The sequence below is a fragment of the Lycium barbarum genome, chromosome 9 (genome assembly GCF_019175385.1).
Source record: "Lycium barbarum isolate Lr01 chromosome 9, ASM1917538v2, whole genome shotgun sequence".
Lineage (NCBI taxonomy): Eukaryota > Viridiplantae > Streptophyta > Magnoliopsida > Solanales > Solanaceae > Lycium > Lycium barbarum.
The window spans coordinates 27,178,446-27,201,506 of record NC_083345.1 but is presented as its reverse complement, the minus strand read 5'-3'; the positions used below and the strand labels follow the sequence as shown (position 1 = coordinate 27,201,506).

Sequence of the window (23,061 nt, the reverse complement as noted above, 5' to 3'; positions counted from 1 at the left end):
ACGTGATAATTTTTTTTCTGGTGGGTCTTGTCTGGTTCTTTTAAAAAAAATGGGTAGACTCATTTTTTTTTTAAAGCCATAGAGATATTTTTTAAAACGAACCAGACCCGACCCACCAGAAAAAAAATTAGCATGTGGCTTTAGAAAAATATGTCTACTCAAAAAAATGAGTAGCCTTTTTTTTAAAACCACGTGGCATTTTTTTTAATTAAAAAATAAGCTAATGATTTTAAAAAGAAATCCCGTTAGCGAAAAGGGTATGTAACGGCAAGGGTATATATACACCACTTTTTAAACGGGGGAGGAGGGGGGAGGGGAGGGGGGTATATATTCGCAAAGTTGAGGGGTATATTTGCACCTTTGCCCTTCTTTTTATAACGGTGTTCAAATTAGTTTGCATGCACTTTAACTATTCCACTAAGATTACATTTTACCGGCACAAAATATCGAATAATTCTATCCACCAAAACTTAATCAGATGAATATAAAATCAATTGAGCATTTTTCCACTTTTTTATGCCATAGATGTTTCTTTTATGCAACCACCCTTACAACTATTTTCTGTTTTCAGTTTTTGGTTCTTACTTGGTCAAACAAGTATATCCATCAATACTTATCACCTCATAATAACTGGTCCCTTCCATAGTTTCCATGCCAACTCCCAACCCATAGCATGCAGAATAATAAACAATGAGAAAGAGGCAAATCAACACTTGTGGAGCAAGCAATATGGTCAAGACGTTTTGTTTTATAAATGCTTGCGTGACAAGCTTACCCAACTAATCTGCTTATTTTATGTACGATTTGCATTAATGTAAGATTTTGCTACTCGTTGACTCACGAAATTAGACAGAGTGGAAGCTAGAAAACACCTTTGCTCACATCAAAAGAAAAGTTCCAAGCAACTACATAATAACACTTAAAAACTTTAGAAATAAACGACTTCGTTGCGTCAAGGTCATTTTTTAAAGTTTTTTTTTTTTTTTTTGGCCCTCCAGCCTAAATTAATTATGGGGCTAGCAAAAATACACAAAACATATACACTGATTATGTATACTATATATATATATAGACACACACACAATATGTATATTACATTTTATATTTATATTCAATATACAAAATATATACATTTGTCGGCTAGAGGATCAAAGTGTTAGAATACTCAATTCACTTTATATATACTGACTGATCATCACTCTCAAAATCAGCACCTCAAATGGATTACTTCAAATCACTAGCTCATGAGTTATTCTCCAACAATTTTGAAACACCTCCAACTTCAATCCAATTCATAGATGCTGCACTTTCTTGTACAAGCCCCATCTTTGCACCACCTTACACAGATCCTAATCAAATACGCATAATTCGAAGACACCTCGTCTCTTTGCTTCAAGATTATCCTTCTTTCAAACCTTCCATTGATCCCTTTACCCACGACGATGGTACTAGTGTCAACTTACTTAATGCAAATGGAGAGTTGCAGGTCTCTTCCTCCACCCCTCCAATCCCTCTTACCATTTGGTTACATGAAAGTTACCCCTTTGTTGCCCCTATTGTCCTTGTGTCTACAAATATTGACTTTCCAATTTATGACAACCATCCTTTTGTGGAATCTTCATCAGGTGCTATTTCTTCATTTTACCTAGTAAATTGGAAGTACCCCGGGTGCAACCTATCTGATCTTGTGCACAACCTTATCAAGATCTTTTCACATAATCATCCTTTTTACTATTCACCTTCCAATGATAATTTCTTTCACCCTTCTCTAGCTTCTAGAAGGGAAGCTGTGGACCGACTTTCGTGCAACCTTTACTATGACACGACGGAATTACTGTCCAAGACTCATGATGAAGTGGAGGAGCTTTCAAGCCTTAGAGAACAAATGGTTAGAAGGGCAATTATTGCAGAGTTTACGGTTGATGAGCATGAAAATGAAAGGACAGAATTGAAGGAAAGGGTTAAAATCTTGACAGACGAAGCAGATAAACTGTCGAGTTGGCTAAAAGTTAATGATCAAAGTTCATTTTCAGAAGATAAAATTGAGGATGCATTTGAAGCCACTGATGAGGATTCGAAGGTACTAATTGATTGCATAGCAGCAGACAGGGCAACAGAGGATTTGATATACTCATTAGACAACGTAGTTGAGAAAGGGGTTGTGCCTTTAGGTACATATCTAAAGCAAGTTAGACTTTTAGCCAGAGATCAATTCTTTGGTAGAGCTAAGCTTGTAAAAATGGGAATATCTCTCCAGTGGCTTGATTGACTGAATGGTGTATGATATTTTACTCAGACTCCAGGGCTATATCATGTATAGAAAGCCAAAGTTGAATCTGTATTTTTACCTCAAACTTTGTTATTGGAATATCCTAGTTGATGAAATCCGTTTTGTTACTCTTAATATCTTCCTGATTCATAATCTTCTATCCTGTGTAGCTTGATTACATTAACTCTATTCTGGCTAAGGGGCTTCAATTTAATTTCATTCATACTGTGTAAATGGCATAAAACAATATGTTTTTGTATATAATTGTTGAATCCCCTTGACATAAGGGAAGCTTTTAGTGTATAGTAATAAAAGTAGTCCAAAAACTGTCATCTATCGCAAGTTTTAATCCTAGGTGTGACATTTTTGTATTATTTTGAATTCCCTTGTTAGACTTCCTAGCTCGATTCTAGAAACAAGGCACTCTCAGCTGCATACCATTGAGTGGAAATCCAGAGAGAAAAACCTAAGCACTAATAGAAATTAAATAGAACAAAAGAAAACAAATTAAACTTATTACTGTATATATCTACCTAATAGGAAGCCAGGATTGTCAGCTTGCCTTTCAGTTGTAAAAGAAAAAGGTTAATCCAAGTGGAAATGAGTACTGACACAGACAGATTAAAATAAAATGCATTCCCCTTGGAAAAAAATTGACCACGAGAAATATTATTTGCAAATGTAAAATTTGCTTAGAAGAACACAAAGTCAACAGGGTTATGACTGTTAACTGCTGTATATACTTCACCAATACTCTTATATGAGCTACAAAAATTTATTGCCCTCATCTGTAAAGATTAGGGGAAATGGCATGTAAAGAACAAGTTTGAAGCCTGGAAGACTTTTGGTATCAAAGAGATAATGCACCGTTTGCCAGGCGGATGCAGCCTTGTAGCACCAACATATCTGAATACAATACTTTTAGTGCCGAGTACAAGTGTATGTATAAAAATGCATTAAAATTGCAGCAAATAATAACTCTGAACCCGTAATATTAAAACTATAATCGGTTCAACGGTAAGAATTTTAAGATTGAACTTATAGAATTTAAATCCAGGACGCGCATCTCTTTGTAATGTTTACTTGTTTATGATATGTTGTGTTGAGGCAATCGCCTTTTCTGCTTTGTAAAGGTATAAAAGATGCAAATTTTTTCTGTTCTGGTCTTGAAAACTACTATTACAAAACAAGAAAGGCTGATGTGAAGAGAGAGAGAACCATAACTATCAATTGGAAAATAAACAAGATCAATACCCAAAATATTCGTTTGATATTAGAATTCAATTGTGCAAAATGGTAATATAAGATCACAAACACGATGTCACGCTTAAATGCGTACAGTCGAATCTAACTAATACAATACATAGTCAAACAAGCCAGCAATTTTTACTCAAATAACTAATACAAATATTTTTTGGAAAAACAACATAAATATCCACTGTAAGGAAATTATTTACACTAAATTGCCCCTCCATAAAATATTTACACGAGATACCCATAAGGCACAACATCATTACCCGAAGTAGGGGTGTTCATGGTCCGGTTTGACTCGGTTTTTGATTAAAATCAAACCAAACCAATTAAGTCAATTTTTTCCAATATTCAAACCAAACCAAACCATTATAGTATAAATTCTATCGGTTTCGGTTTTGTCGGTTTTATCGGTTTTGTTCGGTTTTTGCGGTTTTTTTTTTCGGATTTTAAGAATGTATTAATATAAAGAACCTTTGATTCAAATGGTAACTAAATACGTCTTTGACCGTGATCCATTCAAAATCTAAGAATCTTCTTAATTAATGCATTAACTTTATTTAGGTATAGGCTTATGACTATGGGTATAGGAATTATAGAAACATAACATCTACCTTTCATGATTCTAGTTACCTCCCTACATATAGCCTTTTGATATTACGCAGCCCGCCGAATTTTTTGCTATCTAGACTCATCGTGTTTATGAAGCATTGAGAAGAAAGCACAGAAGTTAAAACGGAAAATGATAAACAGAAAGATAAAGTCATCTACCCAAACTTTTTAAATTTCAATTGCCATTTTCTTCCCTTTAATTTGTTACGGATAAAATTCTAGCTTATTAGTAGTAATTTAGCAAATTTCTTTTTATTTTACCTTAAACTTAAATATGTATGTATTTATCGGTTTGGTTCGGGTTTTTTGGGTTTAACATCAAACCAAACCAAATGTTATCGGTTTTTTAAAATTTAAAACCAAATCAAGTCAAACCAAGCTGGTTTTCAATTTATTAAATCGGTTCGGCTCGATTTATCAGTTCGGATCGGTTTTTTGGTCTCATTTGAACACCCTAACCCGAAGTGCTTGTTTAAACAAAGCAGTGTGTTCCAGTTCCATGATGGGCCACTGCACTACATCTTTCCCAACGTGTTTGTGTGAGTAGTTATTAATTTATTTTTCTTATTTCTGTTTTGTGTTTCATTTTTTTTTGAGTCTTTTTGTTTTTCTTTCAAAAATAAAAATAAAATACAGATATAAAAGTATAAGCTAATTATTTTCAAACTAATAATAATAATATATAAAATTAAATAATTAGACTATAAAAGAAGTAATTAAAAAAAGACACTAAAGTCACTAGCCTAATTATGAAAACCTAAATTAATAGAAAATATATTATTTTTCATTTCTTTTGGAAATGAAAACAAAATTTATATAAAAAAATATGACCCTATTTTTTTTTTTTATAAACCTTGCTAAAAATGATATAAAGATATAAAGATTAAGCTTAATATTTTTTTATTTTTTTTTAATTTTTATAAAGGAACGAACATGTCCTTTGTGATACTCTGTCAATATATAACGTATACCATGTGAGTATCATAAAAGACTGAGGAATTTTGTTTAACGAATGAATCAGTCATGTATGATACGTTGTCTGTATATGATATATACCATGTGGGTATCATAAAGGACCAAGGAGTACTTTTTTTTGAAGAAATGAACCAGTCTTTTATGATACTCTGACAGTATGTGAATATACTATGAGGGTATCATAGAGGACTGAGGAGTGTTTTTTTTTTCCGAAGAAATGAACCAGTCCTCTATGATACCCTGGCAGTATATGAATATACCGTGTGGGTGTCATAGAGGACCAATGAGTGTTTTTTTTCGAAGAAATGAACCAGTCTTCTATGATACTCTGACAATATATGAATATATCATGTGGGTATCATAGAGGACTGAGGAGTGTTTTTTTTAATGAACCGGTCCTCTATGATACCCTGATAGGATATGAATATACCGTGTGGGTATCATAGAGGACCGAAGACTTTTTTTTTTTTTGAAGAAATGAACCAGTCCTCTATGATACTCTGGCAATATATGGATATACCGTATCGGTATCATAGAGGACCGAGGAGAGTTTTTTTTTCCGAAGAAATGAACCAGTCCTCTATGATACCCTGGTAGTCTATGAATATACCGTGTGGGTATCATAGAAGACAGATGAGTGTTTTTTTTATTTTTTGAAGAAATGAACCAGTCCTCTATGATACCCTTGTAGTATATGAGTACACCGTGTGAGCATCATAGAGGATTGAACAGTCTTGGAATGAATCTGATATCTACGATACATTGTTAGTGTATGATATACCAGGTTGGTATCATAGAGAACTCAATGTTTTCTTGAATGAGTGAACTGTCAGTCCTGTATGATACCATGCCAATATATGATATGCCATGTGGGTATCACTGAAGACTAAGTAGTATTTTTTGAAGGAATGATCCAACGTTCTATGATATCTTATATGTATATAATATATACCATGTGGGTATCACATAGAAGACTGAGTGTTTTTCTTGAAGGAATTAACTGGTAGTCTCCTATGACACCATGTTAGTATATGGTATATACCACGTGGGCATCATAGTATACTCCAATAGTATACTTCAACTGCTACTGATTTGGTATACTATATACTAAAATATGTTGTTTTTTGAGATATAGAAAAAAAAATACCAGTTATCCTTCTTATTGATATAAAAAAATAAAAAAATTAAAAATTAAAAATAAACGAGCCAAAAGGTAGAATTAGATTATGAAAGAGAAAAAAAAAGGAACTAAAGAAAAAAAAAAGAAATTAAGAGAAAAAATAAATAATATCACAGAAAAAAAAAACAAGAATAAACAAAACTAACAAAAAAGGTGAATGAAATTAGATTATGAAGATAAAAAGGAAAAAGAAAAGAAATAGGTGAAACAAAAAAGGAACAAGAAGTTTTAAAAAAATAGAGAAAAATATAAAAATAAAGGAGCTAGAATTAAATATGGAATCAAGTTATGGTGAAAATAAAATAAAAATAGATGATTTGGGAAAGAAATAAATGAACAAAAAAGGGGAAAAAGAAAAGAAATAAAGAAGAAAAGAAGATAAGAAGTAGAGAAATAAAAAAAATGAAAGAAAAAAGAGATAATTACCTAAAAAAAACCTACAATGGGTAGGAAGGGTAAATAATTTTGGGGGTATGAAAGTAAAGGGGGCATGGAAGGGTAATTATTTTGTGTGTAGTGAACACTGGGGTTCTTTCCCCGTATTTTTTCCCTTCGACTTAGGATTGAACTCGTGCTAGTTTAGCTTTTAAAATAATAATAATAATAATAATAATAATAATAATAATAATAATTGGGCTTTTCGAAAGTCCATACAAAATTTTTGCAAGGGCACGGAACACAAAACGAGAGCACGTAAGCACATTTTTAGTTGGTAAAATTTCTCAAATGACTACCTTATTGTAGTTTCCTACCATTTGTAGTTACCCTTTTTAATATTATCATTCGTAGCTAAAAATCAGCTTATTTGTGTATGTTTTCGAATGTATTTGTTGCCAGCAAATACATGAGCATACGGTAAAAAAAAAGGAACATATTCCTTTATTTTAGCCTGTAACAGTGGTGGTATTAAATGAGAAATTAATATATTTTTTACCTTCTTTTCCACAAAATCAGCTGTAATATTCCCTTTCCTTACACGTATCTCTTCTTCCATGCATTCTTCAACATTCAAAACGTAAAAATTCAAATTTCAAATTAAATCTTCAACACATCTGAAAATACATAACAAAACCAACACATCAATCATCAGGTAATTCGTGCAAAAACACCGTTTTGATTTCACAAATTTCGTCTATTCAAGTTGTATTTATGTGATTTCAATTTTTTTCTTGGAGCATAATGTCAAAGTTGTTTTATTCTTCTGATTTTTTTTTTTTTTGATTTCTATCTTTATAACTGATATTCAAAAATAATGATGTAATATCATTGTAAGCGTGTCAACGAATGAATAATGCTCTTGAAAATTACGGTTGAAAGTATTTTAATGTACATGAATGGTTAGGAATCAAACAAAAGATCCAGTTCATATCTTTTATTTTTCTGAATCTAAACTATGTATTTCTGAACTATGTAAACTGAACTATCTAAACTCTCTAAACTATGTATTTATGAACTATCTAAACTATGTATTTCTGAACTATCTAAACTATGTACTTCTGAACTATTTTTCATATCAGTTGCAATTAATGCTAAACTATGTATTTCTGAAGTGTAATTCAATGTGTATGTTGTATTTGAATTATTAGTGAGCTGTAAATCTAATTTGTATAAATTGTTCAAATTTGAACATGAATCTTATGTAGGGCATACATATTACAGGTTTTATGTTGAGACAGTGATTCAAGGATTTTTTTTATTTTATAAAATGGCCAATATTTCATCGTTGATTAGACACTCTGGTATCTAGAACGACGAGAATAAATACGTCAATTACAAAATCGATGCTGTGACTTTCAAGGAGTATTCGACATATGAGGAATTGTTACAAACAGTTGCAACCCAATTGAATTTGGACAAGAAAATGAAAAACATAAGCATAAAATACATGGTTGAAGGTGATTATATTCCAATGGAAATTCACAATGATATGGGTGTTAGGGTGTATGTGGAACTGAAGAAAGAGAACAAAGCATTACCAATGTACCCATTATGTATCATTACAACTGATAGAAGCATGGAGATATGTATATCGGATGAGAGTTGTGTTGAAGGTGATTATTTGCAAATCGGATACACGAATCAAACAGTTGGTTCCCGTGATTTGGCATCATCAAGTTGTGGAAAGGCTGATTTGTTATTCGAAAACAACAACGGTATGGTTATTGATGACAAGAACCAAAAAGTAGTTGCCGTCGATCAAGTATACAAGGATAAAGATACATTAAAAGTTGTGATGGTGAATTATGCAATTACAAACAGGTTCAACTATCGGACAGAAAGGAGCAATGCAATAAGGTATTAAATGTGCATTTGTTTATGTATTTGCAACTGTGTGTTGTTATGCATTTGAACCGTGACAGTGTATGTACGAGTGAAAGTATTTCTCAGCATGTGTATGTTTATTATAAGGTAGATATGCGCGTGGCAGAGTATTTGGAATCGGCTGGTAGAGACAAGTGGGCTAGATTGTATGCATCTGTTAACCGAGGGTGGACAATGACTTCTAACATAGCAGAGTGCATTAACCGACATCTTCTAGTAGCTAGAGAACTGCCTATATATGACTTTCTCGAAGAAGTTAGAAGGATGTTTGGGAGATGGAATTACAATAACCGGAGAAATGGAACATACACGTTCACTACACTCGGTAAAAAGTTTCAGGAGATGCTATCAATCAACGAGTATCTATGTCTACGAATGACGGTATGTTTCAGTTTAATGCTTGTATAATTTATTTGACAAACTTGTACTTGTACTAATCTGGTGTTTCTACACATTATATAGATGTGTATTTGGTATCCATGAACAGTTAGTATTAATGTAAATTATATGATTCTTTGAAAATTGATATGTATTTGTTTAATGGTTTGTTCATTTATTTTAAAATTCTGATTGGTTCAATAACAAATACATGTAATATTTATTTTTTCAGGTAGAACCGTCAACCGAATTCGTGTACACAGTACATGATGGAGGAAGGCGATTCATTCTTAATTTGAATAGCAAAACTTGCAGTTGTCGTAGTTTCAACTAGATGAAATCCCCTGCCCGCATGCATGCGCTGTCATTAAAAAGAAAAATCTGGTTGCTGATGATTATTGCTCTGATTTGTTCAAACCGAAGACCGTGTTGAAGACATATGATGTACCTGTGGATCCTCTACCCGACGAGCGTGAATGGAACATTCCCAAAAAAATCTTAGAGGATGTGGTTTTGCCACCAAGATACAAGAGACCGCCTGGTAGGCCAAAGAAGAGGCGTGATAAGCCTTTAAGTGAATTGTTGTTTGGAAAGAGCAGACATGCTTGCAGTACTTGTGGACAACTTGGGCACAACAAACGTTCATGTAGTTTTGAGCCTCTGAGGAAGTGAATTTTTCTTGTGTTCCTATCCATATAACTTTATTAGCGAAGATAGATTGGTTATTTAAGTATTTGAACACTTGTGTCAAAAACTTCTATTGACACATGTTGTAGTATTATAGAAATTTTTGCAATGAAATGAATGTCCCATTCAAAATGATCTTAATTGATTTTTCTTTCCGATACGTATGGTGTTTTTTTCAACTTCAAAAAATATTGCGTACTTGGTAAAATAACATACATATTATATCTGTAAAAATGATAAAGTTGTTTTTATTTTGGAATTTTTTTGAATTGGAGACTTGTAGTTGTGTTGGTAATGTCAACTAAACATTATGTATTTGTTGGCCTTCTGAAAATTGTATAAACTGTAATAGAACATACATGTTTTTTGTGATCCTGGTGTCTGAAATTACACGGTAATGTTCATGTATTTTTAACACAAAAAAAAGGCAACCCATGTTTCGGTTAGAAAATGGTGTTGTCTATTCAACCTCATAACACTGCATATGTGGTATAAAAACGTACGTATTGTTTCCGAAACTGATGAAGTTGGTTTATTTTTTGTAATTTTTTTTATTGAAATCATATAGTTGTGCTGGTCATGTCAAATATGCAAGATGTGTTTATTAAACTAAAACAAAAATGAATAAACTTTACTAAAACATACGTATTTTGTGAACCTGGTGAATTAAACATACATATTTTGTGAACCTGGTGAATAAATGTATTTGTAGATTCATGATGTCACATTTTACTGTATTTTTTTCAAACTTCAGATATATTTGACAATATATGGAACTAAGTACATCAAACATATGGAACATAAACCCCTTGAGATTTCTTTGGTTAAATGATAATTATCCAACATCAGTCAAAATATATCTAAAAACATCAGATTGTTTGCTCTAATGAAAAAAAGGACAAAAAACATCGAATGCACGAATAGTATTTATCAAACATCAATTGCATCTACATTGTTGTAATCGATTGCTAGCCTAATCGGTCTTGGTGGAACTTCATTATCACTCTCGTCTTTGTCAGCAACCTTGCGTTCAGCGTAGTCCCATAAGAGTGCACCGTATCTCATACGCTACATGTGTGTATCAATGACATCTGGAATCCTTTCACCCGATGTCAAATACTCAGCATACGCTGCCACGAAGACACCACAGTCCCTAAAAAAATAAAAAATAAAACAGATAAGAACTTATATTAGAAAATATATGTTTCAAGTTCTAAATAAAGTATTTCAAGTTCAAACAACTCATGTATTTTAGAAGAATAATAAATTGATAGGATATATCATGTATTTGATACACTATGATATTTTTAAAAATATATGTTTACTACTTACGTGCTACCAGTAGTTTGATGCGGCAGATTTTCAACATAGACAACTTCAAGGATATCGATCTGTCCCTTATCCGCATATGCTGGGTCTTTCACCAAATCTATGCTTTTTTGATTTACATAGAATCCAGCCAGATGTAGGACATAAACATACAAGTGTGTGCAAATACATATAATTCGTATGTTCAAATACATGATAATTAGTTAATCATTTGTTCAAATACACAGTTAGGTGTAACAAAACATATAAAAAAGTGTTCAAATACATGATAATCAGTTCTTCATTTGTTCAAATACACAGTTAGTTGTAACAGAAACATACAAGTGTGTGCAAATACATATAATTCATATGTTCAAATACATGATAATTAGTTAATCATTTGTTCAAATACACAGTTAGGTGTAACAGAACATACAAAAAAAAATCAAAATATGTATAACACATATGTTCAAATACATGATTATCAGTCCTCGCTTGTTCAAGAACACATCTATACATGTGTCAAAACACATGATTCGTTAAAAGATCAAAGTCCCAAGAATTGAACATCAGTAATAGTAGAGATTGAAATACATTTTAGCTACACATACATTTATTAACATAAAAACCACATATATTCAAAGAAATACCTGTTTTGTTCGCATGTAATTGCTCTTCTTCCGCTTCAGCCTCTACGACTTGTTTCCCCTTGCTGCCCGGAACAATATCAGTAGTTTTTCTCCTCTTCGTGACTGTAGCCGAATCTATTTTCTTTGAAGATTTTGCAATTGGAGGATTTTGAACTCTTCGAGGATCATGAATATTCTTGGAACGCCTTTCAGCAGCCATTTTATCGGCAGAGGCTGCAGCAACATCATGTTGTTGTTGAGAAATCCCCAAATCAAAAGAAGGAAAATCTATATTTTCAACCGTAAATGGTATACCTCGAGTAACCCTATTAGGTGTTGTTCCGTCTGCCATTAATGGATGTTCTTCAAAAACCTAACAAATGGAAGTTGAATACGCTTCAAAATCTGGAAAATATGAAGTAATTATGAACAAAATACACTAATAGAATGTAAAAAACTTACCCAAACACAACTTTTCCCAATTTCCGCAACAATGATTTGAAGATGAAGAATCATGAAGGAATGTATTGGAGAAGAAAAAGGAAAGGATTGGAAGTTGAATACGCTTCAAAATCTTTGAAAATAGGAAGTTATTACGAATAAAAATACACTAATAGAATGTAAAAACCTATCCAAATACAACTTCCCCAATTTTCGCAACAATGGTTAGAAGATGATGAAACGTGAAGGAAGGTAGTGGAGAAAAAAAAGGCAAGGATTAATGTTGCTGGAGAGAAAATCTGACGAATTTAATTGACTAACCGTTAAATGTGGGATTTGGGGATATGGGGGAGGGTTTTACGTGTGTATTTGGCCGATATAGCCATGTGTGGTAAATATAAAAAATATTTTAGTTACTATTTATAATTAAATTAAAGGATAATTATTATTAATAAATATGTCTTTAAGAGATAAAAATTTCTTTTTAGTTTTCCTAATTGGAAGCACCGAATAGTCCGGGAGCACTTTGATCTCGCTAACATCCACGGGGAACTCATCAATATCATCGCACCATGGATTCATCTCATTGCGATCAATGGATCGGGTTGCTCGCCAAGTCACACTGCTACATTTGAAACCCGACCCAAATGATTTGCCATAATGTGTCTCCCTTTTTTACCCTACCTTTCGCCTCAGCATAAGCCACTTCATAAAAAATCGAACTGCTGGAAGTGTTACCAAAGCTGTACAATGTCATTCTAGAAGCTTCCATTTGTTCATCGCTAAATCCGAATTTCTTCTGCAAATCATCCAACACCGGTTTTCCCCTGACATGTGGGAAGAAGTATCAATAGATTTGGAGAAATCAGGATTATAATGCTTAGTGTGACTTCCTGTGCTAAAATGCCGCATTATAATATTGATCAAATGACGGATCTGTTCATATACAGGAAGGATTAACGAAGCTATGGTCGATATGTTTGGACGAATAGTTTCTATAGCTGCGTACAAGAGATCTTTGTTAATGGTGATTCCTCGATGTCCTTCGTTGTCTTCTTCCATGAAAACACAGTTGAAGGAGCGATCATTGTTCGCAGTTTGAGAACGAACAGTGTGGATGAGCTCATACTTGGAGGTATTCTGATCGGACGGTTTGTTGGAGAGGAGAAGGGCGACCCCACCAACGCGGAATATATGCAGTTGCTTATCAATTTTGCCCTTGTATATGTTTGCTGCAATGCTCTCACTGGTGACTACTAGGGCACAGGAATTATCATGCACCTGCGCAACAATAAATTATGACGTGAATTTAACTTTATGAATGTAATCTAGACTATTATATTCCGTTTATCTCATTTTGTGTAGCGCATACACATTCTTTATTACTCTCTTCTTTTTGAAAAGAACAACACTTTTACATTTGAAAATAATTCCACTTTACAATTTTCATTTTATTCTCAGCGACATATTTTTATGGTCCAGAAAATATCATGACATATTTAAGACGAGCAAGCAACAAAATTATTAATCCTATGTTTCCAAGTTAACATATCAAGCTTACTACGAAAAGTTAGAGAGAAAGATATTGCATGATAAAGGGAAATTAATTGGAAATAGTTGAGAGCGCACAAAACCTTGAGCAGATTTTCGACAAGGCCTAATGCAACAAGGACAGCACTGCAACCCATTCCAGTAACATTATAGCTGCGGATATCATCTCTCAGGTTGTAACGTTTCACTATTACACTTGACAATGATGGCATAATATTGTATACTCAGCACACAGTAACCAATATGTCTATATCCTCACATTTAACACTTGTTTTGAGAAGAAGTTCATCTATGGCTCCGAACACCGCCATCTTCACTTCTTCTTTAGCAGCTTCAGCGCTCAAATCCGGAGGCTCTTCGAACGATCCTTTAAAAGTGTACGTTTTGTCACCTAAGCCGGATCGTTGCAAGATCCGGTCCATGAACTCTAGTGAATCTTTGTTATAAAATAGACTTTTGGTGCTTTTATCGAGAAACATTCGTCCGGGAAGTTGCTGGTTTTTCGGGGGCTTATAGCATGCAAAATCTACCAAGAAAACTCTTCGCCTAGTGTTTTTGTGGAAGACTAGTACGACCAGTACTAAAGTTGGAACTAAAATGAGAAAAAGCTCAGGATATCTTATGATCAACTCCATTAGATGGGTAGTTGAAAGCATTGCCTTGTTGAAGAGTAATTAGCGAATGAAGGATCTCTACCTCATTTCTTTCCCTTCTCTTTATAGAGTCGCTTTAAGGTCCAAAAAAGTTGGAGAACGAGGACCGTTGATTCAGGAAGGGAGTTTTAAGCAGTATATATTGTCAGAGTAAATAATAATTTTAAGACTTTTAACGTATCTTATTATCAAAATTGAGATCTCACATTTTATAATGGATCGTAGGCTTATTGGTAGATATCATTTCAAGACCTGCCCCATATCGAATAGTTTCAGGGTACAATTAACGAGTTTTCGGCTAAAATTATCTTGGGAGTAGGTTTATTTTGGTCCCTTAAATATAACGCTGAGCATAGTTAATCTCTTACGTATGGGAGTAGGCTTATTTTGATCCCTCAAATATACCGCTTAGCATATTTAATCCCTTCACTATGTAAAATTGGAGCATTTTTGGTATCCCTAACAGAACCCGTTTAAGGAGTAACAGTGCTAAACCCATGCGACACTCACTTGACTTGCAAGAGGCTAAATCCATCAGACAAAAATACAACACTCAGTCGCCTTTCCCCCCAACTTCCTACGAAGAAACACTGCACCAGAAAAAGCCCGAGCCTCTCTGTTGAAAGCTTCAATTGGCTGGAAGAAGAAGAAGAAGCTGTTTTTTTTTTAAAACAGGCAGAAACTTTATCTAGAGCCCGTTTGGATTGGCTTATAAGTTGCTTATAAGCTGTTTTCAGCTTTTTTGAGTTTTGGCTGGCCAGCTTAAAGTCATTTTGTGCTTAAAATAAGCTCAAAAAAATAATTGGGCCCATTTGACTTAGCTTATCTAAAACAGCTTATAAGCTGAAAACAGCTTATAAGCAAAAAAAAATAAGTTAGACTACCCCAACTTATTTTTTTTAGCTTATAAGCTATTTGCAGCTTATAGGCATAAGCCCATCCAAACAGGCTCCTAATATATTGAAATTTGCATTCACATGCTTCAGAAAAAAGTTGGAGCGATTCCACCAATTAAGATAATTTATAACGGTTGTTAAAATGAATTTTGATTTTTTTAATATTTAACCAAACAAAAAGGTTATATTCACATGCTTCCAAACTAAGTGGAACGGTTCTATGTGTGCTGCCAGATTACCGTTTAAGAGTTAGTTACCAACCATATGATCCAACTATTATGAGTTGCTTTGCTAATATCTTATATGTGAGTTGCATTTTTTTAGAGAAATGCCATTTACGCTGCTTTGCATTTTGTCCGATGAATTTAGCCTCTTACGAGTCACGTGAGTGTCACAGGGGTTTAACACTGTTAGTTTTTAAACATGTTCTATTAGGGAAACCAAAAGTGCTCCACTTTAGCATAATTAAGGGATTAAATATGCTTAGCGTTATATTTGAGAGATGAAAATGAACCTGCTCTCATAGATAAGGGATCAAATATGCTTAGGGTTATATTTGAGGGACCAAAATGAACCTACTCTCATAGATAAATGATAATTTTAGCCCAATCTAAAATTAACCCGTTTTTTCTTGTCTTGCAATAACTGTTAGTAAGAAGGGTATTTTGAGCTATTTGGCTAGTTGGAGGGTATTTTTTGACAGTTTTGGACAAAAAACGTAACAAAAGATAAATTTAAGCTATTTCAAATACAATACCTATTTAATTAGGAGTAATTTAGTCAAACTACCTATTTTTGCATAAAAAATAGTATTTTTTTAAAGAGTGTATAAATGACTAAGTGGACATTTTTTTAAACATGCGAGAGTACCACCAACAATTAAATCTTAATCTAAACTACTGAACATATCACATGGCCTATATAAGCGAATGTTGGCATCCATTATGCTCAGTTGTTATAGTTAAGTCTGCTTTGATTTGAACCCATTGTACGTTTTTTGAGACGGTATATCTATTTATATTTAGTTTATCTTTATCCATCTTTAGCATTATCAATTATGGCCCCTAGTATATGCATATTCAATTGTAATTGCGTCACACCTATATAATGTGGAATTCACGACTTTTCTAGTACAAAAAAAAAAAAGTTAAATCAAACTAGTACAGAAAAAAAAAAACACATAAAAAGGACCAAACTGCAAAAATAACAGTTTGGCCATTCACGCACGAAATTCGTGCGTGAATGAGGCCAACCATATCCCTGGCCATGTCAGTAAAAAAAGAGAATAGAAAGCAATAATTTTTAGAAATCTTGTGAATTGTGGGGGCCATGGAAGAGACTTGACAAAACTTTTAACTCACATTTGTATTATTTTGCTGCATGTAGAAAGATTTTGCTTAAAAATATCCCTTCACATTAACGAGTCTGGAACCAAAATGCCCTAAAAAAAAATTTGAACTAAAATACCCCAACAAAAAAAAAAGTTACCAAAGTACCTTTAGCGCAATATTTTACTGCGCTATAGCACTTGACGGAGACGGAACCGTTAAGTGCTGTAACGCAGTATTTTACTGCGCTATCCAAAAGTTTCTCTCACCTATAACGCATTATTTTACTGCGTTATAGGAGTCCGCCATTTCCAATAACATCACATTTTTCGCAAAGTTCGTCCGTAAGTTCGAGTTTTATGTCCATGGCCTCCTCGTTTGACCCATTGGTGGCGTATCTGAATAGGAGGCTCGGTTCACCAACTTCTACTGGGATAAGGGCTTTGGACCCATAGACCAACGAGAAAGGCGCTTCTCTCGTGCTTGATTTTGATGTGGTTCTGTAAGCCCACAATACCTCCGGTAGAACTTCCTTCCAGTGATGCTTCGATGCTTCAAGTCTTTTCCTTAGATTTTGAATTATTGTTTTGTTCGTGGATTCCGCCTGTCCGTTTGCACTTGGGTGGTACGGAGTTGATACAATTTTTTTGATCTTCAACCCTTCGAGGAAATTATTGACCTTGCTGCCAACGAACTGAGGACCGTTATCACAAGTTATCTCGGCCGGGATGCCGAAACGACAAATAATGTGGTCCCATATGAAGTTAATAACCTTCTTTTCTCTAACCTTTTCGAAAGCCTGCGCTTCAACCCATTTAGAGAAATAGTCAGTCATAAACAAAATAAAACGGGCCTTACCTGGTGCCCAATGCAAAGGACCAACAATGTCCATTCCTCACTTCATGAAAGGCCAAGGTGATATCAGCGGGTGTAGCAACTCCCTGGGTTGATGGATCATCGGGGCATGCCTTTGACACCCATCACATTTTCGGACAAAATTCTCCGAATCCTCCTCCATTCGGTTCCAGTAATAACCGGCTCTGATAATTTTTCGAACTAAGGCGTCTGCACTGGAGTGATTATCGTAGGTTCCCTCGTGGACTTCTCTCATCACATAATTGGTTTCTCCGGGACCCAAACACTTGGCCAGGGGTCCAAAGAAAGACCGTTGATACAATTGACCGTCTATTAAATAGAACCGTGCTGCTTTTGTCCTTAGTGACCGTGATTCTTTTGGGTCACTCGGAAGCTTTCCATCTTGCAAGTAGTCGATGTATTTGTTGCGCCAATCCCAAGTTAGACCCATCGTGTTTATCTCAGCATGCCCGTTTTCTACCGCCGAATTCATCAACTGCACTATAGTGCCGGGGTTGATTTCCTCCCCTTCGACTGAAGAGCCCAAATTGGCTAATGCATCGGCTTCGTTGTTCTGCTCCCTGGGTACATGCTGCACGGTCCACTCTTTAAACCGGTGTAGTATCACTTGGGTTTTCTCCAGATACCTTTGCATTCGTTCATCCTTAAACTCGAAGACCCCATTCACTTGGTTAACGACTAAGAGAGAGTCACATTTTTCTTCGATTATTTCGGCCCCCATACTCCGAGCTAATTCCAAACCTGCAATCATATCCTCATACTCGGCTTCATTGTTAGTCAATTTAATAGTTCTAATCGACTGTCTAATGGCATCTCTGGCAGGGATTTTAAGGACGATGCCTGGCCCGGAACCTTTTAGGTTCGAGGACCCGTCCCTGTATAAAGACCAAATACCCGAAGCCTTTCCCGAGGTGAGAAGAAGCTCTTTCTCAACTTTGGGGATCATAGCGGGGGTAAAATCTGCTACAAAATCGGCCAAGATTTGAGACTTAATGGCCGTCTTGGGTTTATATTCGATATCATATCCGCTAATCTCCACGGCCCATTTAGTTAGTCTACCCGACAATTCCGGTTTATGCATGATATTCTTTAGAGGATAAGTAGTCACTACGCATATCGGATGGCATTGAAAGTAAGGTTTGAGCTTTCTTGAAGCACTTACCAATGCCAAAGCCAACTTTTCAAGGTGGGGATAACGGGTCTCCGCATCCCCTAAAGTCCTACTCACATAGTATATAGGAAATTGCGTACCTGATTCTTCTCTGACCAAAACACCACTTACCGCTATCTCGGATACGGCAAGGTGGAGAAACAACTGCTCATCTGCCTTCGGTGTGTGCAACAGAGGCGGGATGAACAAGTATCTTTTCAATTCCTGCAAGGCTCTTTGGCATTCCGGTGTCTAAACGAAGTCATTCTTCTTCCTTAATAAGGAGAAGAAATGGTGACTTTTATCTGAAGACCTTAAAATGAAAAGGCTCAGCGCTGCTATCCTTCCGGCGAGCCTCTGCACTCCTTTGACGTTATTTACCACCTCAATTTCCTCGATGGCTTTGATCTTGTCTGGGTTAATTTCAATCCCCCGGTTTGACACCATGAAACCCAAGAACTTGCTAGATCGGACACCGAAGGCACATTTCTCCGGGTTAAGCTTCATGTTGTATTTACGGAGTACATCGAAGATTTCCTGCAAATGTTTTAAATGGTCCTCTGTTTGCAGGGACTTTACTACCATGTCATCAATATAAAATTTCATTGTTTTCCTTATCTGTTCTTCGAACATCCCATTAACTAGGCATTGGTAAATTACACCATCATTTTTTAACCCGAAGAGCATGACATTGTAACAGTAAGTCCCGTACCGGGTTGTTGACACCCAATTTTGTCCCGCCTCTCCTCCGAAATACCTATTTTTTGCGTTTCTAATATTTTTGGAAAAAATAAAATATATATATTATGTTTTTACTATAATTATTAGCCTCTTATCAATACCGCTATTGCATTATTCTATTAATTATTCTTATTACTATTACCGCATTTTATTATTATTATTATTATTATTATTATTATTATTATTATTATTATTATTATTATCATTATTATTTATTACTATTATTATAATTCATAATTTTTTATCATTTCGGCATTTTACCAGCTTACGCGCACGCATCGCATTTATCTTTGTATAATTAAATAAAAAAAAAAGTATTTATTTTACTGCGGATTTTCGAAGAAAATAATATATATTATTACGCGGCTATTATAACACAATATGATCTTATTACCCGAGTCTAATAATCACACATTTTTTGGTATTAAGCAATATTTTGTCACCCTCGGTATATCATTAATTGAAATGGGTCTCTTTATCCAAATTTAGAAGCCAAACTATTTCTTGCACTCAGTCCGTATTTTGATTTATCGGATCCCAAATCAAAGCCCAATCAACTCATAAATATTTCCTGACTAGCCCATATTTTGATCTCAATTTTTTGGAATAGTCCGTGTTTTAATTCGCTAGCTCATTCTTTTAATACCCGGTCCAAAAAATTGACCTGGTCCATTTTATGGACCGGGTCCAGCCCATTTTCGTTCAGGATAAGGAAAACCCTTTAGGGTTTCCTTATCATTTTTCGCCCCTCCGCCGTCTCTCTCTTCCTCTCTCTCACTCTCTCTTCCGCCTCCCCACCTTCCCGTCGATTCTCTCCACCTACCCATCGTCACCTTCACATCTCCACCTCCCCATCGTCACCTTCACACCTCCATCTCCTCCATCACTCCGACGCCCCATACCCCACGTTACCTCACCTACACCCATACCTCCATCTTCACCACGTGATCCCCATCACCGACACCTCTGACACACCCCACGCCGCACCACACCTGTCTCCACCATCATCATCTCCACTCGCTTCTGACACCCCACCTTCTCCTGCTCCCCACGCACCTCTGTTTCCCCACTTCTTCTGTCCCCCCGCTCCTCTCTTTCCTTCTTCAAGACAAAAACCATAAGAACCCGATAAATAGTGGTGGAGTGGGATCGAAAAGGAGGGAATTTTGAATTCAGGAAACCCCCCCTAAGAATTAAGCTCTCAGCCGCACAATAACCCTTTGAAAATTTGAGTCTTTTAGCCTAAAATTCCATAGAAACTGAAAGTATTCGTTTTGTTGCTAAACATACTCTAAGCCAAAATTTCGATTTTCATCAATCTCTCTTATTTCTGGGAACTGAATTTTGAAGTGTTCGAGGTCATATCGAACCCTCCGTCTCACTTCGCTGCACCCGAAGAAGGTAATTTTCCTCGTCTTAGTCTATATTTCCTAGTTTTGTTGCGTTAGTGTTGTGGTTCTGTTTCCGCTTGATTTGGTTTGGTTCTGTTGTATTAAGTGTTGTAGCCCTTGTTTCTGCTTAATTAAAATAAGTAAGATTATGTGACTAGTGTTAAGAGTTTTTGTCGCTTTAAAGCTTTAGTTAGTAGAAGGACTAAGTTATCCTTATACCCTTTCAATGTAGATTTTGAGTAAGGAGATGACATATATTTTCAAATAGTTAGCTTTTAGTTGAGTTATGGAAGTAAAAGGCTGGTCTTCGTTTTCTTCTTTAATGTGATCACAAATTTATGTGTTCAAAAGCGATTTCGTGAATCTGTTAGGATCTTTAGCTGTTAAGATGGTTAGTTCGAAGAGATGAATTTGTTGATTAAAGTTCGTTATTATTTTGGCATGATTTAGCCCAGATAATTAGTTTTCTTTTGAGCTTCAACATGTCTGCAAATATTAGAATCTGGTTATCCCTTCCCTCTATTTTAGTATTTGAATTAATAAATTAGATTTATTTAAGGGAAACGCCTACAATGGCCTTCTGTTTTGTGTGAGGTCAAGCGTATTATTATCTCTGGTCATGAGTATTATTATCTCTTTGTAATTAGATTGAGCTATCTGTGTCGTTTATATGAATCGAATATCAGTTTATCAAATTACCTTCTTAAGTTTGCCTCTGTTTCTTTTAAAATATTTTGTTTTGGAGCAAACTGATCTTTTCAGAGTTCTTGGGCGAATACGGTAAACAATAGTCATTTTTAAATAAGAATTGATAAGGAGAGTCTAGATATTGTCATTAGCATTAAGGATTCGAATGTTGTTACAACGAAATGCTAGATTTTGGCTTCAACTAAGCTAAGTGTTTGTCGAGATAAAATGACAAAGTCCTAGAAACCATATGTGGTCATTATTTTGAGAATGAGAATAATGGGAACAAGCCCTCTCTGCATTCAATTAGCAGGTTTTAACTTGTACATGTTGCTTAAAAATGAGTAGTGTATTTATATGATTTCACCTCTGTATGTTTGACAAACTAGTTTTGGCAAGGCTATAAGCTCGAGAGGTCATTTTGAAACTTGCTTAAACACTTTGAAATTTTCCATAAACTCTTTTTCTTAAGAATGCATTCTTCTCTCCAATGCTTTATGCAATCAGTTAATCAGTTCTGTTTCCAGTCTTTTCCCCTTTTTCTTTAAGATAAATTTGTTTACTTTCCTCAAGATGCATTTCTTTTAAAAGACATTTTGAATTCTCTTCAAAACTTAATATTAGGAATGAATTTTCAGTTTGCTATACTATTCTATTTAAGAAAGAATTGATGATCTAGTATGTATATCGGGATGATATTCGTTGAATGTTGTGTTCCCTTTTGGGGTGTCTTTTGTATGTCTTGAAATAATATCTTAAGTTGTCAACAAGTTGAAATTTGGCACTGATATGTCACCACCGATAGAGCACGATTAAATAATTCGCCTAAGTTCTGAATATGCGTTTGGTTGAAGTTCTAAGTTATCTAAGTTTTAAAGAATTGCTTAACCCAGCTGCCCTCTGTATGGTTTCCTCATGTTTGATTGTTATATTTCAAGTTTTCTTGTTCCTCTGTTAATTAAGTTCGGTATGATTAATGTGGACGCTTGGTGTCACTGCTTTCCCCTACTTAGAATTCCCTATTTCTAGGCAGTGTTTAAGCTCCTCATTTCGGATATCGTCGTTAGATGTATGACCATTAGTTGGTTGGTTTAATTTGTACCAGCAGATTTGGAAATAAATTTCAGTTCTGTAGGCATACCATGTTTTATGAATCTGTTAATTTTTACATGCTTAACCTCATTTGTTGATTATATATTAATTCCCTTTTCTTTTCATTTTTATGCATGACAATCGCATACGAGTCCGAGAAACTCGTTCCTCCTCCGCACTCGGTGTTTGGGCTAAAATCCCGACGCAATCTCTCTCCCGTGTCAACCCATCCACAGCAAAATAAAAGGAATTTCTAGGCTAAGCCCAATAGCAGCAGCAGATTTGCAGTGGCCAGTCAAAATGGACCGATCCATTTAATTTCCTGTTGCTGAGCCCATTCCCAATTGCAGTGTTTTTTGTTTTAGAATGGGCTGAGCCCATTTAAATTACATCTACTCCTCTATTTTGCTGTTGTGCATTTAATTTGTATTGCATGACTAACTCTTTATTTTGATTTTATCTTCTTAATTTAGATGAACCTTAGATGAATTAGTAGGTTTAGTTTTAGTGATGGGTAGTTAGGAGGACTAATAATTAATTCCATAAATTATTCTCTTATTTTCATATTAAAACTATTTATAAGGCCTAGTATTTATTTTGAATAATTAATTCACAAAATGCCATGACTATATATTTTAAGTTAA

At 34.8% G+C, this 23,061-nt stretch overlaps 2 protein-coding genes and 1 pseudogene across 2 annotated transcripts; 1 reads left to right on the top strand and 2 right to left on the bottom strand.

The window, feature by feature from the left end:
• Positions 1–1,201: 1,201 nt before the first annotated feature.
• LOC132610685 (protein ELC) lies at positions 1,202–2,359 on the top strand. The gene has a single exon (XM_060325034.1). It carries the CDS (start codon positions 1,220–1,222, stop codon positions 2,267–2,269), a length of 1,050 nt encoding a protein of 349 aa, XP_060181017.1. The 5' UTR covers positions 1,202–1,219; the 3' UTR covers positions 2,270–2,359.
• Positions 2,360–10,498: 8,139 nt separating this feature from the next.
• On the bottom strand, positions 10,499–12,303 carry LOC132611287 (uncharacterized). The gene is made up of 4 exons (XM_060325714.1): positions 12,074–12,303; positions 11,927–11,984; positions 11,633–11,845; positions 10,499–10,827 (listed from the first exon to the last, which is right to left on the bottom strand). Exons 1-4 carry the CDS (start codon positions 12,125–12,127, stop codon positions 10,787–10,789), a joined length of 366 nt encoding a protein of 121 aa, XP_060181697.1. The 5' UTR covers positions 12,128–12,303; the 3' UTR covers positions 10,499–10,786.
• Positions 12,304–12,329: 26 nt separating this feature from the next.
• On the bottom strand, positions 12,330–14,238 carry LOC132611802 (3-ketoacyl-CoA synthase 2-like; annotated as a pseudogene).
• Positions 14,239–23,061: the final 8,823 nt, after the last annotated feature.

Bases quoted from the DNA above. Each gene is read 5' to 3' on its own strand.
- LOC132610685 (XM_060325034.1), top strand. From the start codon at position 1,220: ATGGATTACTTCAAATCACTAGCTCATGAGTTATTCTCCAACAATTTT.
- LOC132611287 (XM_060325714.1), bottom strand. From the start codon at position 12,127: ATGATTCTTCATCTTCAAATCATTGTTGCGGAAATTGGGAAAAGTTGT. The intron at 11,846-11,926 runs GTATACCATTTA...ATGTTGCTGCAG, and splicing joins ACCTAATAGGGTTACTCGAG to CCTCTGCCGATAAAATGGCT. The intron at 10,828-11,632 runs GTATTTCTTTGA...TTATTTTTTTAG, and splicing joins ATTACATGCGAACAAAACAG to GGACTGTGGTGTCTTCGTGG.